At 36.6% G+C, this 20,554-nt stretch overlaps 2 protein-coding genes across 3 annotated transcripts; one reads left to right on the top strand and one right to left on the bottom strand.

Annotated features, from left to right (window-relative positions):
- The first annotated feature begins 302 nt into the window (after positions 1 to 302).
- LOC109002097 lies at positions 303 to 3,382 on the top strand. The gene has a single exon (XM_018979697.2). It carries the CDS (start codon positions 601 to 603, stop codon positions 3,181 to 3,183), a length of 2,583 nt encoding a protein of 860 aa, XP_018835242.2. The 5' UTR covers positions 303 to 600; the 3' UTR covers positions 3,184 to 3,382.
- Positions 3,383 to 3,536: 154 nt separating this feature from the next.
- Positions 3,537 to 7,820, bottom strand: LOC109002098 (ETHYLENE INSENSITIVE 3-like 3 protein). 2 transcript variants are annotated; one of them, XR_001997966.2, is made up of 4 exons: positions 7,488 to 7,820; positions 4,953 to 7,021; positions 4,753 to 4,859; positions 3,537 to 4,304 (listed from the first exon to the last, which is right to left on the bottom strand). XR_001997966.2 is itself a non-coding variant. In XM_018979698.2 (3 exons), exon 2 carries the CDS (start codon positions 6,770 to 6,772, stop codon positions 4,988 to 4,990), a length of 1,785 nt encoding a protein of 594 aa, XP_018835243.1. In that variant the 5' UTR covers positions 6,773 to 7,021; positions 7,488 to 7,820; the 3' UTR covers positions 4,441 to 4,859; positions 4,953 to 4,987. The 2 variants fall into 2 exon arrangements, 1 of the variants encoding a protein (XP_018835243.1); XM_018979698.2 differs by lacking the exon at positions 3,537 to 4,304 and having other exon boundaries at positions 4,441 to 4,859.
- Positions 7,821 to 20,554: the final 12,734 nt, after the last annotated feature.

Below are 20,554 nucleotides of genomic sequence, written 5' to 3'. Positions count from 1 at the left end.
TGTTAACCCGTTTTATCCCACAAGAGAAATATAATCATCCACTCCATGCATAACACTTAAACATTGTCTTCATATTTTGGTCTCTTCATTTGAGTATTAGTTAGCTACATGTTTCCTTATTCATAATTCTTTTCTAATTCAATTCTCTTGCCAGTAAAATTCTCCTACATAGCAATAATTGTATAAGGAACGAAGATCTTTATTTCTATATTTAGTTTTTCCTTCAATGATCATACTTCCAGAAAGTAAAGAATCCATAGAAATAACCCACTAAGCAAAATAGAAGATTGTCCAATTCACCATTTTGGTCCATCTTAGGTGAAGAAAATAAAATGCTAAGCAACAGAGGTAGTTCATACGTCATTCTTCTAGTTCTCATTTTACAATGCCCTTAAACAGTTTCACAAGTTCGACCTCTTGATAAATCTTAAGTTTGTGTCTACCTTAAATATATTGCTATCTCAAGACTCGGCATGTTTACAAATGTTTATCTTTTACTATGTCATACCTTTACATTTACAACCTAGATATGGAATCACATTTTCATGCAAATAAAAGATGATCTCAACAAATGTTTTTTCGACATGATTTCAGGGTAGAATGCCACTAGATACCAGTCAGACTCAAATTGAGGTCATTTACCAATTCATTGGTATCTATATAGTGGGTTTACTCAGTTCTCTCTCAGCAGCTATCTTCTACTTCATCTACATTTGGCTATCGCAAAAGCCACATTCTCTTCAACACTTCACATTTTTTTGCATATCTGGAAGCTTCCACTGGATCCCATTCACCATCATTGCATATACCATAGCGTTTTCCCAAGTCCCTTCAAACTCAAGTAACTTTGCTGTCTCATTTACCTCCGCTTACATGGCTCATGGTGTGATACTCAGTTTCTTCACATGTGCTTTAACTCGGTTTCTCAATAGCAAACAAGAAACAAAGCAGTCCCACTTGAAAGCATGGCTTCGTCATCGAATTACCATTGCCTGCCACCTTAGATTTACGAAGCTCCTCTCTGGAACAGAAGCATTCTGCATGTACTTGCGCTTTTTGGGTGCAAAAATAGGCAATCATTGTTCTATTAGGGCCATCAACCCAGTTTCAGACCCGCAACTGATTTCAATAGGCACAGGTGTCCATCTTGGTGACTTCAGTCGGGTCATTGCTGGCTTTTACTCCTCCAGCGGGTTCACTCATGGGAAGATTGAGGTGCAAGATAACTCCGTTATTGGGAGTCAAAGCCTGATCCTCCCAGGTTCAATTGTTCAAAATGATGTTATTCTTGGTGCACTTTCAATTGCTCCAATGAATACACTACTCCAAAAGGGTGGTGTCTACATTGGATCTCAAACTCCAATCATGATTAAGAATAATGTGCATGGTTTAGATGAAAGGATAGAAGAGATGGACATGAAATACAAGAAAATAGTTGGTAACCTGGCTGCTAATTTGGCTGCCACAACTCTGAAGGTTAAAACAAGATACTTCCATCGAATTGGTGTGGGTGGGAAGGGATTCTTGAAATTCTACGACAACATTAAAGGTTTACCAAATCACAAGATCTTCTGCCCCGGAAAAAGCTACCCTGTTATCGTTCGACATAGCAATAGTTTAAGTGCTGATGATGATGCCAGGATTGATGCACGCGGTGCAGCAGTGCGAATACTTCCAGATAAATTAGGCATTGATGCCCCACTCCTTGACCTAACATTAAAAACAGGCAAGGCATTTTATGCTCGCACAATAGCTGATTTTGCAACATGGCTAGTTTGTGGGCTTGCTGCCAGGGAGGAGCATGTTAAGAGAGTCCCGCATGTGCGTGATGCAGTCTGGAATTCCCTCCGCCAAGCTGATTCATTTGCAGAGCTACATTACTACTCAAATATCTGCAGGCTCTTCCGGTTCACAGATGGACAAGAAATGTATGTAAAATTCAAGATTCGGCCTTACGATGTAACTATCGATGAAGACTCTGGTAAGGTGGATCCTATTGGAATTCTCCCTCCTGAAACTGGTGCAATTCCTAGAGATGAAAATGACACTCGTCCTTTACTTTTCCTCGCTGAAGATTTCCAGTGCCGTGTGAGTTCGCCTAATGGGGTCCGTTACATTTTCCAACTACAAGTCCGGCCGGTTCCACAAGATGAAGCCACTCGTGACATTGCACTTGACTGCACCACACCATGGGATGAGGTCGCATTCCCATATATTGATGTTGGGGAGATTCATATTGATCAAAATCTCTCCAGGAAGGAGTCAGAAGAGCTGGAGTTCAACCCATTTATCAGATGCCATGAGGTGGATGTCATCAGGGCCTCATCATGCTCCCAAAGTGCTTCAATTGACCATGGTCGTTCACTGATCTATGAAATTTGTCAGCATTTGCGCAACGGTGAACCTCTTCCAGAGTCTTGGAGGATCTTCCTAGAACAATCTGATGTCAAAGTAGACCTCTCTGGTTGTCCAATGGCAGCAGCAATGGAGAAGAAAGAAACAAAAACAATAACCCTTGCCAGGACTTGGTATCAAACTTTGTGGGCTATTTTTGGTCAACCATTACTACAGATAGGTCTTCCTTATTTCATGATGGGGATGGTAATCGTTGCTCCTCTGAGCTGGGTTATGAACTTGAAGGATGCCAAGAAAGTCCCACTGCATTGGTTGCTTCCTTTCTTTTGGGTATCTTCAGGGCTTTTGGCTGGATTAGCGTGTGTTGTTGCAAAATGGGTTCTCGTGGGAAAGAAGAAAGAAGGTGAAACAATACTGATTTGGAGTAAACGAGTCTTTATGGACACCATATGGCAAGCCTTCAGAACTTTAGTCGGCGATTATTTCATGGAAATGACAAGTGGTTCTATCTTGTTTTCCCTATGGATGAAGTTCATGGGTTCACATATTGATTTAGACCAAGGCACTTATGTTGATAGCATGGGAGCTCTGCTGAATCCAGAAATGGTGGAGATTCAGGGAGGTGGATGCGTGGGAAAAGAAGCTTTATTATTTGGACATATATATGAAGGTGAAGGAGGGAAAGTAAAGTTTGGGAAAATCAAGATTGGAGAAGGTGGATTTGTAGGGAGTAGATCTGTTACCATGCCTGGGGTGATGGTGGAGAATGGGGGCAGCCTTCCCGCTCTCTCCCTTGCCATGAAAGAAGAAATTATTAAGTCAAGGTGAAGGGCCTGTTGCTCGTGAGTATCATCTTGAATGAAACAATAACTAGCAGTCCTTTCGTGCTTATAACATATAGATGTCTGGTTGGTCCTTTCAATAAAATACCAACATTACAGAGATTATTAGACTAGATATGGAAACTCTCTCTCTCTCTCTCTCTCTCTCTAGCTCCTTCTCTGCAGTTGGACTGCGGGACAAAATAACTACATTTGATAAAAAAATGTATAAGAAAAGTATTATTTTTGACATTTTGTATTCACTTTTTTTTCTTTATCAGGAAAGAGACTACTTCTATAGACATGGATTTATTCTCAAAGATCATATAAAACTAGTCCTAAAGCAGTACAATGTGCATGAATAGTTAAATTATACCAAACATTGTTTATAGTATATCTCAGCCTTAGACTCACATTGTCAATTGGATAAAAAATAACTTCAAAATAAATATTGGGGGCGTGTAAGAATTCCAAACTCTCAACTCCATTTCGCTTTCATTCGTTTGGTTCCATTTCCATTCAGCTGCTGCTTGATTTTGCCACTATCAGCTGCCTAAAAGTCTCCAGCAAGTGATTTGGCCACTTGTATGATCAAGGGATTGCTATGGTTAGAAGATTATGACTCTTTGAAATGTCCTCGGGTGAATATTCCTCAAATTGGAACTGGCCTTATATGACACAAGAATAATTAAATATTCCTCCAACTGGAACTGCCCTTATATTTGTCATATAAGGCCAGTTAGACATGAATGCAATGTAGGCATGCATAGCAAGTCTCAACTTTGTCATTTATCTCAAAATAGAGGCAGCCTTCAATTTCCTTTGCCTCATTACCTCTGCAACGCCTTCATTACTATTGTAGTCTCCTGACTGGTGGAAGTGAGGAAGAGTGTGGGGAGGAAGACTAATATTTACAGCTTGGACTCACTGCCAAACATGACTGACCCAGAACTTGGGGTCATTGCCATAATTAAGTCTATAGATTCGAGTCTTCGACCAAGGGTGCATACCCCACTTAGAGAGGGTTTTTTTTTTGGGGGTGGGGATACACCTTAGTTATTTGGTCTAAACAGATAGATGCAACCTCCAGATAGTGGCATAGTCCTTGAAAACCATGGGTCACGTCCCCTACCCTCCAAACAAAAAAAATCAGTTATGCCTTGTCCTTTTTTTTTTTTTTTTTCCCTTTAGTAAAGCAATAAAAACAGATGACAAGCAAGAAAGGGCCAGAACCAATACATAAAAGACAGTTTATGCCTTTCAATGAATAATGAATTAGATCACTCCAAAAAAGCAATCTCACTTTGTACATTAAATAAATTGCCAAATGGAGTCGCTCAAGTAACTGAAGGGTCAAGAATAAATCAAAAGTAATAACAAAGATTCATAGCATGAAAGAAAACGAGGGGCATATCATGACTTCCCCAATTTAGCCAGTCCAACAAATTGAATTATTTACAAGAACCCCACAACTGCCATTCCGATTGAGAAATAAGTGAGGCAAAATATTAAAGCAAAAGATCATGCTTCTAATCATTTCAATTTCAAATGTTGAGTCATGCACATAAGTTCTTACCCTCATCCAATGCACAAATGAAAACACCAAAACTGAAAGCATGTCCAATGAGTCGGCAGGAAGATCTTAAGCTAGGTCAGCAATGGATGCTGCAATTTTTGCAATCCCTGGACAGAAATAACATCAAAACAAGTGTTAACGCAAAATTCTTAAAAAAGAGTAATAAATTCAGAAGCACTTTAGCAATAAAGATCACTTACAATCTAAGCTCTGAAGTATCAGCTGCACTAATTTTTTATGCACCAAAGTATTGGATCAAGTCCTCATCAGGTAAAAAGTCATCAAATTGACTCAAGCTATCAAATCCAAGATGGAAGGGGCTGTTCAATTCTCCAAAATCTAATGGCAGGCTATCGATTCCAGAACCATACTGTGAATCAACAGGTCGATGTTGCTCATTTGTAAATGTGTCTTTTACATAGTAGCGCAGGTCTCCTCCAGGAATCTCATTTGCACTTCTATCCAGCATTGGTATGACTCCAACTTCCTCCGGCCTAATTTGAGGTTCATTCATTACAATCTGAGACTGCTGCCAGTCATTATAAAAGTTGCTAGCATCATCATGATGCATCTCAGTATTTTGCACCACAGGATGAAGCAACGGCCTCCCGTCCACATACATGCTCTGTGTGGAAATTACATTGTCAGAAGGTAGATCAGAGAAACGATTACATTCAGATGCAGGTAGCTGGAGCTGGTCACCAGTATCTTTCTCCAGGGGCCTCAAAGCACTAACTGTACCATTTTCTTCTCTACCTCCATGGATCTGGAATTCAACTAACTGCCCGTTGGCGTCGTTTACATCAGGCACAGTGATTCTTGGCTCAGCATGTAGATGTTCATTGTGAGTCGTTGCAGGCAATTGATCAGAAGGGTTAGATCTGACACGAGCTCTTTTTCTCCTTGGTTGCTTTTCCCCCGGATCTTTATCCTGCACAGGAGGAGTGCTATTCCGTAGATTTTCTGAAGTTTCTACATCTGCCGGTTGATTCCGCCGATCATCTTTAGATGAAACAGAACCTACACCATCGTCAACACCATCTACATCATAGTCACTTTCACTACTAATTGCAGCTTGCTTATTTTCACCACGGCCACGTCGTGGCATATCAGTTACACTAGATGCCCCATTATCACTACTAGGTTGCCGAATTAGAGCTTCCTCTCTGCTTAAAACTCCCAACCAGATTGCACTCTCTTTTGCTGTCATCTTATCCTGTAAGCACTTTGACTGGCGGACATGCCTCCGTATCTTTGAAATATCAGGTGACATATGCTTTATCACAGCTGTTAATACTCCAACTTTCCACATCTTCTTCAAATCATGTGGCTTCTTATAAGGAGGACTTTGACCATGGGACAGCCCTAAACTTGCCCACCAATCTTCATTCCCAGTTGGCCACCAAGGCGGTGGAAGTCCCCTTTCTAGCGGGAACCTCCTTTGAGGGGGGTCACAATGTTGCATCAAAGAAGACAAAAGTGACCCCAGAGTTGCATCTTGCAGATCTTGGAGACTGCTTTGAGAGTTCCCGGTTCGAATATTATCTGCCTCCCCCATGGCAAGACACTCGGCTTCGTACTTGGCTATGGCTGCTGGCCCATTCTTATCAAACTTCACTTTCTCTTTCCACCAAGCTCTGATGTTATCAGAAGCACCACTCACTGGCTTACCCTTCTCAGGAATGATACCATACACAAATCCACGAGCTTTGCACACTTCCATCAGCTTCAGCATGTATTTTAGAATCCCATCTTGTGCTCTAGACATTTTCTTCCTCCGAGCCTGATCAGAGGTCTGCTTGGGCTTCTGCTTGTCTGCAGCTTGTTGCGCTACGAGCTTCTGTCTTTCCTTAATCCTTTTGAGTCTGATACGGTCTTTCCACATTCGTCTCTCCAATTCTTCTGCTTCAATCTCTTCATCACTCACATCTTTCTCCGCAATGTTTTCACACCTAATGTCATCAACTTCTAGATCCGAACTGTCACCCAATGGGTCATCAACCATCATAAGGTGATCCATTGAATCAACTTACAATAACCCCCGCTTGGTCACCAAGAAAAAATTATTGAAAGATAACAAAACCAGATTTTCAATCTTACGACGTCTGTCGTTTTAGTCCTTGGTATATGAAACCCACCCCCTCTTCGTCTAAAACAAACAGGTGCATCAAGCTCGCCGTAAGTAAGAGCCCAAGGTTCAATATTATTGGATATTAAAATCAACCCGCAATTAATACCCAATTTTGACTTCTCTATTCGTACCGTTTCTCTGCAACCAAACAGGCATAAATATTGTTAAAATTCAAACAACACCCAGATATTCTGGAAAATAATACAAAATCAAAAACCCATCTTTCTGATTATCTCAAACAGCCACCAACTTTCGTCCGGGAAAAAAAATAAAATAAAACAGCTACTACCTGTTAAAAAATCCTAAAAGGGCTTCAGAATATAACAAATGAAATCAATACACAAAAACCCAAAATCCTATACTTGGTTGTTGAAAAACCCCTCCACTCAAGTTTTCCAAAACTTGAATCTTTCTAATAGAGAAATACAATAATTCCATGGAACCTCAAATTCTACAAAATTACACCCGCGAAATCCCAAAATAGAACCGTATGATATTCGACCACTAAAATAGTTCAGTGGGAAAAAATATAATAGACATGAAACCCATGCTATTGAATTTCTGGGTGTTGGGGAAAAAAAAAAAAAAGATGAATGTTTCTTACCAAATCTCAGCCCCAATCTCTTCAACTTCAATCATAATCTTTTGGAGGAAAATCCCAGATTTGAATGTGAAATTTGCAAAACCCTTAAAAGTTGGCCTTTGGTCGAGACGACAATATAAAAAGAGAGGAAGATAACGGATGATCCCTAAAAGGATGTGAATTATGGACAGAGAAAATAGCTGAACATTGAATGAGAAAATCACAACTTTAGAGAGAGAGAGAGAGATGGTAGGCGGCCTATGGTGTCACAAAGGGATAAAACCACCTCAGAGGCAGCCATTCTCGAGACGTAATCTCCTGCATCGTCTTTGCGTAAATGCCAAATGGCCTCTGTAGTTCTCTTGATTTCTTAAAAAAAATACAAAAAGCAGGGAGAAAAAATATATATACGGCCTGTTGGATTGAAAAGTTAAGGGCTCGTTTGGTTTGATAATTACTTTATCTAATCCCATTTTATATAATTTTTTTTAATTATTTAAATTTTAAAATAAAATTATATTAAAAAATTATATTTTAATAATATTTTATTTAATTTTTAACTTTTATCTCATTTATTTGTACTTGTATAACTATTAAATGTACAGTCAGAGTGAAAATAGAGCCACTAAATTAAAGTTGTTTTGGTAACTAATTCAATTTTAAAATCCCATCTAATTCTAGAAAATGTTAGCAATTTTCTAGGAAGAGACTGATATATTTCCATACCATTTTCCTTAATTTTCCCAAATGTAATCCAACGACTCTTTCCTTGACTTAGGCCAAGGGGAAGATGCATTATTCACATTGATAGGGTTCAAGTAATCAATTTGTTCCTCTTTCATTGACTGGTGCTAAGGGATGAATTCTCGAATATAATATACGTACATGAGATTCCTATGTTTACTGATGTCTCCACCACCATTGTTGGTATCTCCATAGAAACATTGATATCATGTAAGAATAAACATGGTTGGTATCTCCATATAATATCCTGTAATTAGAACTTGGGATACTTTGACTTTAATTAGTAGTTATTTTTGGGGTTTAACTTTCAATAATTCTCACGTGGAAGAATAATAGACATATAAAATAAACTCTACGTCAATTTTTGCAAAAACAAATATTATATTATCATAAATATTATGAGATTCATTTTATATATCTATATTTCTCTTATTTGAAACTTTTACTTGATTTATGGATAAGAACTTAAAAGAAAACCTTAATTCGACAAAGGCTTATGTATGTGTTGTAGGTACGTAATTGCATGGCATGCCCATGTTTGTACGTACTAGATCATCCAAAGAATAAATCTTCACAACTTTTTCACACTTCATATTCTATATTTTTTTAAATTTTTTTTTATTAAATATTTATTATATGAATAATGAATATAAAATTGAAATAATTTAAAAATAATAAACTCAAAAAAAATTTAAAAATTTAAAAAAAATATAGAATATAAAGTGTGATGAAGATTATGTAGCAAAACTCATCAACCAAAATGCTAAAGAAGGATGCATGAGCCTATATTATATATCATACAACCGCTCACACAGAAGCAGAAGCGTTTCTCATTACCATTTAAAAATGACGGCAGTCACGTTTTTTCAAAAAAGGTCCATATTCGATGAATGAGACCGGCCTTACTCCTGTTCCCATTCTTTGAACAGTCTCTGATAGCGTACGCAACATTATATATTATTATAAAAAATATATATATATATATAATTAACATAGATATATTCATTCATGTTACTTTATTTTCCCTCGAGGCTAAATTACCTGTAATTTAGACATTAATTGTGCAATTTCAAGGTATGGAAAAAAAATTAATATTATTTTCTAAGTTAAGACGAGGCATATTTAGTATTAGCAATTATTCCCCATGTATTAATGATGACTTAATGATGAATTTACTATTTTTTAAATATAAATTAAATGATTAAATTTATTATTATAATAATTTAGGATTGATTTGGATTCATAAATGAGATGAGAAAATTTTAGATAAAAGTTGAAAGTTAAAAAAAATATTGTTAAAATATTATTTTTTAATATTATTATTATTTTAAGATTTGAAAAAGTTGAATTATTTATTATATTTTGTGTATAAATTTTAAAAAATTATAATGATGAGATAAGATAAAATAAAATAAAATATTTTCCAAATCTAAACTGGCCTTAACGTGGTATCACAATTCATGAGGTTTTTTTCTTTTTCTTTTTCTTTTTTCCTATTTTTTCTGAGGTAGAGAGGTTTACTTAACACCTTTTCGACTAGTGGCTGTAAATATAAGTACGAGTTGGCCTAAGAAGAAGAAGAAGATTTCGAAGGTCCGCCATGTTTAATTAAGACACGGACCTTCGATCATGGCGGAAGCAGTTTGTAAATAAGGTTTAGAAATCCAAGTTTTAAATACATTTCTTTTCAATCCGACATATTAGAAACTGTGAAACCTTGAGTACTGTTATAAAAATATTACAGTAATGATATCTCTAATTAATAAGGAATTCCTTTTTTCCTTGAGTGTAAAAACTTTCAACTTCACTCTAAAAACTTCATCACTACGAAATTAGCCTGAGGCCCTCACTTATGTTCCTGTTTTATTTTGTTTGTGTTTTATGTCTGTTTCTCCTTCTACACAAAACCCCTGCTACACAACCCTTGTTTTGACCCCCTTGTTTCGAACCAACCCACAAGGACGAAGCCGCAAGGAAGGCCTAGTGGTGCTCGTGCAATGGATGGCTGAAGGAAGGTGGAGGAAGGATGAGGGACGGTGGAGGGTGCTCATGTTTTCGCAATGGGTGCGATTCGTGGTGCTCGCGATTCGTGGGTGTGATTCACGCCTCTTTAGGGCGCTTGTTGGGGGGGGGGGGGGGGGGGGGGGGATGAGGGATGGCAGTAGTGGTGGCGTAAGGTGCTCGTGCGGGTGGGCGGATGGTCGAGGGACGGTGCTTCTCGCGAGCTCATGGTGAAGGTGAACGGCATGAGGGTGCTCACGTTTCGTGATGGGTGTGATTTTTGGTGGGTGCGATTTGTGGTGGGTGCTCGCGAATGGTGGCAATGGTGGATGGTGGTAGCAGATGGTGGGAGTGGTGGCGCTGGTGCTCAGTCGGTGCGTAAGTGGGGCAAATGCAGTAGGGGCAACAAAAAAGAAATGAAGAATAAGAAAAAAGGAGGGGGCGGCAGGATTAGTTAGAGATGAAACTATAGGACAGTGCTTTTTCTATATCCCAAGTGTTTTTTTATATTTTCTATGTATTTGGAGTTTGGTGTGGTTTGGTTCTCTCTCCTCCTTTTGGAGGATGTGGGTTTTTGTAGTGTTTTCTTAATATTTGTAATTTTGTTTAATAATAAAATAAATAAGTTATTGGACTTATGTCTATAGCATGAGAACCCCTCCTCTTTTAGAAGATGGGATGGATGGATATCCCTTCTCTTGGATGGGGTGATTGGATACATCTCCTCTTTTGGAGGATGAGGTGGTTTAGATACCCCAACTCTTTGGAGGTAGGAGATGATTTTATCTCTATTTACTAGAGAGATGGATACTCTCTTATGAGAATTTTTAGAAGTTAAGACAATGTCCGTCGTAAAGAAATTTATATGCGGGGAGGCATATAACAGATGTGTAGTTTGACTTATATTCAGAATTTTTTCTATATTGACAAGTCACAATTGTAACTTTTTTCATTAACGAAACGAAATCTATTTCTTTTTAAAAATAAATAAGGAATTAATGCTTTAGTCAACTGAAAAATATGCATGATAATGCGTGAGGGCTGTACGTACGTACGTTGTGCTCTGCATGCATCCGCCCATTATAAATTAAGAAGAAGATTGAGATATATTTGGAGGTTTGTTGCCATACCTCAACTATAATTTGATCTAACACTACCAAATGAATCACGAGCAGAAAAATCACAAAAAAAATGAATTAAAAAAAAAGGAATTGGGAATTTACCTCATGAATGGTTTGTCCTATATATAGTTTCTTAGCTCAAAGACCAAGGAAATAGTTGCATGCATGCCCTTGAGACGGTTGTTGGAGCATTCATTGGGCTGTGGATTGCTTTGGAACATGCAATATTGCTGCTTCCGATTGCATTGATCAGGGTGTGGCTAGATCTAGAGAAGCGCTACTGACTAATTCTCGCGTGCTTAATCTTGTGCTAATTAATTTCACGTTCCATATTTTCGGATAGGTAAAATATATTAAATAAAACGGAGTCACGTAAAAATATGTATAGTTTATTTGCATGAGATGATCATATTATATACATCGTGTATTCCAAACAAAACTCTTTTAATGCTATTTTGCAATTTTCTTACACAACTCTAAATACATTAATATTATTAGTATTTAAATTTTGTTTGATTTTGATGAGTTAATTGAATTTTTTTTTTTACCAAAAAAAAAAGCATGATTATCAGCTTGTGCATGTATATATGTACGATACTTAATTAATTTATATATATATCGTCTTGTCAAGTTTATATTTTCTTTTGCATGTGTTTCGTGGACATCCACTCACATGTAGATAATATTTATCCCTTTTTTAACTATCATTATCTAAGGGGTGTCAGTGGTATTGTTACTGTAGTATAAATCCCAGTTTTTTTTTTTTTTTTTCCTAAACATGCAAGCTCGATATAGTATAGAGGGTAGGGATATTCCAACAAACACCATTTCTTTACTAGTGCAACACTGTTAAGAAAAAAGAAATCGACACAGGAACCAAACAAATATTTCCTACGGTTTTTATACAATCTGAGAAGTGGATTGTAGTCTCATGACCGATGGGCGCCATGGTGGTTTTAGCGAGTACTGTACTTTGTCTTAAAGTGGTTGTTGAGGAAGTTCACTATCTCGTCGATCGTCTTCACGATCCGGTAGCAAAATAGGACAACACTTGGAATAAAAGCACAATAGAAGATCCTAACTCCATCGCGTTATATGTCGACTCAAGACTCCACACTCTTCCAAAGGAATACACGTGAGCATGAAGAGCACTAAATTTTACTTCTTTAAAAGGAATATAGAGTGCTATCTTAGTTTAAAGTAAACATTTGCTTCTGGAATGAAACAATACAAAACGAGAAAGATGGAGTTGTTCTTTTCAATATTGAGGTCAAAAAAAAAAGAAAAGAAAAAAAAAGAAATATAGAAGACTGAAATATTTCATAGGAGGGCATATGTGTAACATTTGTAATATAGAACACTTAAAAGCTCTTAGAAATCATTAGCTGTGAGGTGCATATGGTCATGGTAATTTAATACCAGGTTGGGAGATTCAGCAATGAAAAAGGTAGCTGAAAAGCCTTAGCACTAAAGAATTACACCAAAAGTGGGTTTTTGTGAGGTTGGGAATTAGAGAAGGTTAGGTGAAAAGGGTTGCTTTAGGATTAAGAAGACTTGAAGTAGCTAAGTTGGTTCTGAAAAGACTTCAACATGTTAATATAAAAGATGGAATTGCACGGAATCTTGTCTAGCACCTTAGCCTCTGTATAAATAACAAAAATCTAGTCAAAATTTAAATGAGGTACCCCAAAGGCCAGCTTTGTACTTGCCTAAAAATGGACATATGAATGCCTTACACTTGTGAACATGAATGCATGATCGATTCATACTTTCTGGCCAAACCAATGAATCAATGATGCAACTTCCCAAATGGTCCATGCATCTATATATGCAAAAGTGAAACATTGGAATGACTAGTCTTCTGGATTATTGATTGGGATTGTCATTTTGCAGAAATTGATATCAAATGGAATAATTTTAAAAAGATGAATTAACATCATCTTATATGTCATGCAGCACCAGATATACTAACAAATTGTGAATTGAGTTCAATGACAAGGTGGAAATTCCAATACCAGATTCAGCTTACATAACACATTAATATAGTACAAAGTACTAAATTTTGAGAATCTCAAGGTACAAAATGAAAAAACCAAAATACCAGAACAAGATGCTTACAAAGTGAGATTCAAAGAAATCGTATGGAGAAAAGTAATGTCAAAAGAACAATAATTTCCGCTCACAATACGTATACATATTTAGCTACAAAAGAACAAGTGTCAAACTGCATGCAGCATGCATTTCTACTTTATTGGTAATGAAGCAATATTTCACAAATAGAAAATCAATGAAACAATACTCAGGATGACCAAATAATTTTCCATCAAACAAATTCTCAAAACAAGAAGACTGAAACCCACCAAAACAAATCTATAAAAAAATGGCTAAAAAAACAGCCCGGCAATTCTAATTCCGGAACTAATATTACACCGGAGTCAAAACAAAACGCTGGGAATCAAAATAGCTCCCAAAGCCAAATCGAATCGAAACAGACCTTGTCGAAAGCAAAATTTGAACCTAAAAATCGTTGCCAAAATAACATCAACGCATACATGCATATGAGAGTGAGTGAGAGGGACAAAGGAGATTGATACCTGGTTTGGTTTCGCTGAGAGAGAGAAGGAAAGGGAGGAGAATATGATATGGGATTTGAGAGAGAGATTCTGTGAGTAACAGAGTTTGAGAGAGAGAGAGAGAGAGAGAGAATTGGGGGATGTACATTCAAAAGAGGATATCTGGAAGGAATGACGGCGAGAGGTCCCCAAGCTTCAACTTGTGCAAAGAGCGGCGAGCAGCGACTGCAGGGGCCTGTAGGAGCGCTGGGCAGAGCGGCGCCGCGGTGGGGGCGGCAGAGCAGAGGTGCGAACGCGGGGAGGTGATTTTTTCGAAATTTCAAAGGCAAAGGTGAGCGTTTCATTCAGGGGACGGAAAACAAAAAGTGACATTGTGCGGCGTTACTGATGACTGTTGTATAAAAAAAACTCATCTGAAATAGTACGGTTTCAAATTGTAAGTAGTAAATAGTACGGTTTCAAACTCATGTGAAATAGTACGGCGTTAATTAATTTTTATTTTTTAATTACTTGTTTATTTTATTTTTATAATTTTTAATAATCATATTTATTTTTATTTTCACAATTTAATAATCTATAATATAATAATCTCACACATATATATAAATGGTAAAATTTTATATGTAAATAAAAATCTCATATATATAATATAATAATTTCAAAAAATAATTTTAAATTTGCTAGTTTTTTTCATGTTTAAAAAAAAAATTTACTGTAACTTATATTTTGGATGAAAATAATTTAACTAATTCAATGTAAATTAAATATGGATGATATTTGATAAATTTAAAAATAAAAAAATATTAAAATATTTGACTAATTCAATATTAATACTCTTATTAGTTGCGAGAATGTTTAGTTGACACAAATATCAAATTGGAACAATTGCGGCTAATTTATTGCAGCGATTTTTAGCCCGCCACAAATATTTTTGTCAAAATTGGTCAATTCTGACGACGATTTTTCTGCGAGGCCAAAATTGTTGCAATAGGTGATTATTTACGACAGTGTTGATCTCTCTGAAAATAGTTTTGCTGCAATAGCCTATATTTGTTGTAGTGATATATAGTTCAAGTACCACATCAACTCCTAGCAAACGAAAAAACTAATTAATCCCACAAATTAATGCAGAAGATAGGGGTGATCATGATCACTCTGATGGAGAAGATCATCGAGGAGATAACTAGAATGTTGACAAAAAGGGCGACACATGAGATATACATACATGATGCCTGCCAATAAGGCTGTTAATTGGAATGTTGTGTCCGATTATGGAGCTTCTGATCAGTGACTGTGGTGGTTGTATGACACCCATTCTAAAAACCCATATGTCCAATACCTAGGGGCTTAGGTTGAGACTAATATTTGAGAATTCACATCTTTGTTGATAGAAGATGATATATACTATAGTAGTATGCCTTGCTCATGATAAGACTCCTAAGAAATCTTGTAGCTGATACAATTCCTTTTTTTTCTTGTTTTTTTCTTTTTTTTATGCAACTAATTAGTGTGCAATCCGATTTATCTCTCTTCATGATCTCTGGCAAAAGATCGAAGTTGACTTCATGAGTCAACTGCACTACGAGTCCAACTTATACACAAGTTCCTTCCATGGTGGACACTAGGTCGTGAGTTTTAATATCATTTGGGATTGCTCTTAATGTTCTGAACTCAAAATATATGCATATATATATATATATATATATATATATATTTCCCTAGGATTATTATGTGTTCTTAAATACATGTATGGGTGAATATCAAAGAGGTTAGGTATCATGTATGTGTACGTACCAAGAAAGTGCTTAGTAATTTGCATTATCTAAAAGTAGTCTAAGAGACTAGTATAAATAACAAGGTCATGTACTTGTAAAAAGTTAAAATAAAGAATTAAAAAAAAAAATATGTATTCCAGATTATTCAAATAATTCTCTTATTGTTCTTGTTCAAAATATTCACTTTATTTTCAACAAGTGGTACCAGAGCAGGTTGATCTTACCAGGGCGTTAGCACTCAAGCGAGTAGTAGTCGGTAAACACCATGGCGAGTCTTGGAACTTCTCAACCTAGGAATCTTTGGTGGTGAAAACTATGATTATTGGAGTATGAAAATGAAGACTTTTTTTCTATCACAAGACCTTTGGGATATGATAGAAAAATGTGTGTCAGCTTCTGTAGAAGGAAGTTCTAATGCAGTTGTTGAGAAAAGTGAGAAACAAAAGGATGCAAAGGGGTTGTTTGTGCTTCAACAAGTAGTGAGTGATGTCATTTTTCCTAGGTTGATAAGAGCCACATCTTCCAAGCAGACGTGGGAGATTTTGCAGCAGGAATTCCAAGGGAATTCAAAGATCAAGACCATCAAACTTCAAAGCTTGAGAAGAGAAATGGAAAATCTCAAGATGAAGGACTCTGAGAATGCTACGGAGTATAGCACCAGAGTGATTGAGCTTGTGAATCAGATGAGAGCATATGGAGAAGATATTATTGAGCAAAGGATTGTTCAGAAATTCTTGATTAGCCTCACTGAAAAATATGACCACGTAGTGGCAGCCATTGAAGAATCCAAGAATTTGTCTATTTTAACCATGACAGAACTTATGAGATTTTTGCAGGCACATGAGCAAAGATTGAGCAAAAGGAGTGGAGAGTCTCTAGAGAATGCATTCCAATCCAAAGTCAACCTAAAGAATCTAAAATCAGGCGACTACAAAAAGAAGAATAAAGACCAATTCAAGGGTAACTTCTCAAAAGAAAGACAAAGGGAAGGCTAAAAATGATGGATATCCACCTTGCAGTATTTGCAAAAAGAACAATCATTTGGAGAAAAATTATTTTCAGAAGGGGAAGCCCCTATGTACAAACTATAAGAAGTTTGGTCATAAAAAAAAAAAGATTGCCAATATAAGGAAAAAGATCATAGGCTAACTATTTTGAAGAAGATCATGAGCATTTGTTCTTTACTTGCCAAGCTGCAGTAGAAGAAGTCAATTATACATGGTTTGTTGATAGTGGTTATAGTAATTGTATGGCAGTTAAGATGGGGAATGGTTGTAGCACCTTCATTGACCTAGATCTTTCTGTCAAGACTAAGGTTAAGATTGGGAATAGTGATTTGGTGGAGTCCAAAGGCAAAGACACAATGACTGTTCAAACAAAGAAAGGTACTAGATTCATTAAAGATGTTCTTCTAGTTCCTTCTTTAGACCAAAATCTTTTAAGTGTTGGTTAGATGATGCAACATTGGCTTTCTTTGCACTTTGAGAGAAATTTGTGTAAAATCTTTGATGAAAAATATGATGTGGAGATTGCTAAGGTAAACATGGGAGGAAGCAGAAACTTTCCCATTGTTTGGCATTATCCTAAAGCTATGGTAGCTACAGTTGATGATTTAACACTTTGGCATCAAAGATTTAGGAATTACAACTACAATGCCTTGAGGCTTCTTCATCATAAAGGTATGACCAGTGACTTGCCTCTAGTATAAGCTAAGACTGTAGTTTGTGAAGGATGTATGCTAGGCAAACAACATAGACAATCTTTTCCCTTTGGCAGTGCATGGAGAACCACAAAACCTCTTGAGCTTGTGCATATTGATGTGTGTGGTCCTATGAGGACACTTTTTCAAAATGGAAATAAGTATTTCATACTATTTATAGATGATTATACCAGAATGGTATGGGTGTATTTCTTGAAAGAAAAATCTAAAGTTTTTTGTTTCTTCAAGAAGTTCAAGTAGTTTGTAGAAACTCAGAGTGGTCACAAGCTAAAAACTCTTCTAAGTGATAGAGGGACTGAGTATAACTCTCATTACTTTGATAAATTCTGTGAAGAAGAAGGAGTTGAACGTCAGTTGACAGTGGCTTATACTCCACAGCATAATGGAGTTTCTGAGATGAAGAACATAACTGTTATGGAGATGGCAAGATCCATGTTTCATGAGAAAACTTGCCAAAGATGTTTTAGGTAGAAGCAATTAACACTATAGTGTACTTGCTGAACAGGTGTCTTATCAAAGTTGTGCCTAATCAAACTCCAATTGAAGCTTGGAGTGGTAGACAACCTTCAGCAGAATATTTGAAAGTCTTTGGTTATGTGTGCTACATTCATGTACCATTTCAGAAAAGAACCAAGCTGGAGGAGAAAGCAAATAAGGAAATTTTTCTGGGCTATAACACTCTTTCAAATGGGTACAAAATTTATAACCTTGAAACAAACAAGCTCATTACAAGCAAGGATGTTGTCCTTGATGAGCATGCAGTCTGGAATTGGGAGGGAGAGCAGGTAACAAGGCCGAACATCACAATTCCAGAGGAAACTTCTGCTAAAGACCAAAATGTTGCAGAAGAAGCAGGAGAAACTCCACAAGTGACTAAAGAAGAAGAGCTTTCCTCACCAAAAACAACACCTAGGAAGATGAGACCTCTACGCGAGATTTATGAAAGCTGTAATTTCTCTTCTATTGAGCCTAATAATTTTGCAGAGGCTTCTAAGGAAGTTGTGTGGATTAAAGCCATGGAGGAGGAGATAAAGATGATCAAGAAGAATAATATTTGGGAGTTGGTGAATCATCCTATTGACAAAGAAGTAATTGGGGTGAAATGGATTTACAAAACTAAGCTAAATCTAGACAAGTTCATTCAAAAATACAAGACAAGGCTCGTAGCCAAGGGCTATGCTCAGCAGTATGGAGTGGATTACAATGAAATTTTTGCTCCAGTTGTTCAGTTAGACACCACTTGCAGCTCAGAAAAGTTGAAAAATTTACAGCTTGATGTCAAGTCAGCATTCCTCAATGGAGAACTTGAAGAAGAAGTTTATGTTGATCAGCCTGAAGATTTCATGGAGGAAGAAGGGAATGTATTTAGTCTAAGAAAAGCCTTGTATAGACTCAAACAAACTCATAGAGCTTGGTATGGAAAAATTGTTGCCAATTTTGTACAGCAAGGGTTTGTCAAGAGCAAGAAGCCTACACTCTACAAGAAAATCCAAGGAGAAGTTGACATTCTTCTTGTTTCCTTGTATGTGGATGATCTGATTTTTACAAGAAACAACTTAGCCATGATCAGAAGATTCAAGAATGACATAATGAGTTCCTTTGAAAAGAGTGATTTGGGGTTCATACATTACTTTCTTGGAGTTGAGGTTTGTTAAGAAAAAGAAGGCACTTCATTTCACAAAAAAAGTACACAGAAGATATACTGTCAAAGTTCAAGATGCTTGGATGCAAGACAGTTGCAACTTCATTTGTTCCAAATGAGAAGTTAAAGAAGGAAGACCAAGTCCAAAAAGCAGATGCTGGAATTTACAGGAGTTTAGTTGGTAGTTTGCTTTATTTAACTGCCACTAGACTTGACATTATGTTTGCTACTAGTTTGCTGTCTAGATTTATGCAAAGTCCAAGTCAAGTCCACTTTGGAACTGCAAAGAGAGTCCTCAGATACTTGCAGGGAACAACTGACTTTGGCATTTAGTATAAGACTAGTTCTAATACAAAGTTAACTAGCTATACTGATAGTGATTGGGCAGGTTCTTTAGATGATATGAGGAGTATCTTAGGATATTGTTTTAGCCTTGGCTCAAGAATACTTTTTCGGAGTTCAAAGAAGCAAAACAGTGTGACGCAGTCTACTGTTGAAGCTGAGTATGTGGTAGTAGCAGGGGCTCCCAATCAAGCAATTTGGCTGAAAAGAATTTTGGGTTATATGGGAGAAAATAAGCAAGGTTCGGTTGAATTATACTGTGATAACAAGTCAACTATAGCAATCACAAAAAATCTAGCGTACCACAGGCGAACTAAGCATATTGCCATCAAATATCACTATTTGCGTGAAGTAGAAGCAAGTGGTGAAATTCAGCTCAAGTTTTGCAAAACAGAAGAGCAGTTGGCAGATATTTTTACAAAAGTCCTTCCAAGGGACAAATTTCAGTTTCTCAGAGATGCTTGGAGTTACTGGAAAATAGATTAAGGAAGAGTATTAAAGTTAATGTATTTCCCTAGTACCAAGGAGGCTAGGTACCATGTATGTATGTATGTGTTCGTATCAAGAAAATGCTTTTAGTAATTTGCATTATCTAAAAGTAGTCTAAGAGACTAGTATAAATAACAAGGTCATGTACTTGTGAAAAGTTAAAATGAAGAATTAAAAAAAAAAAAAAAAGATACGTACTCCAGATTATCTAGATACTCTTGTTGTTCTTGTTCAAAATATTCACTTTATTTCCAACAATATATAATTTGAAGCTGTAGAATGAATAGGCATATGTGCTATTATATATGTGATTTGAGAGCAATTTGCCCATGAAAGCAATAATTCAAGGTCTTGCTTATGGATGTGCTTAGAAAGTTTTCATTAGGAATATATTCATAATCGAGAATCCTTCTTATAAGCGAGGATGCCAAGCCAATTTGAATAACCGGTGATCGTTTTGAAATAGTCTATATATGAATAAATTATATATAAATATATATAAATTATAAATAGTATAGTCTGAATTAGAGGGTCAAAAAATGAGTTTGTAGTTTGAAGAAATGAAAAAAAAAAAGTAAAGGACGAAATATCGACTAGTACGGGCCAAAATATAGGTTGGTATGGGTCGAAATATCGGCCGGTACGAGTCAAAATGGTCGAAATTCTAACCGGTACGAAATT

This window comes from Juglans regia, chromosome 14 (genome assembly GCF_001411555.2).
Source record: "Juglans regia cultivar Chandler chromosome 14, Walnut 2.0, whole genome shotgun sequence".
NCBI lineage: Eukaryota > Viridiplantae > Streptophyta > Magnoliopsida > Fagales > Juglandaceae > Juglans > Juglans regia.
Note: the sequence above shows the minus strand (reverse complement) of the source record. Positions and strands in the feature narration are given on the sequence as shown.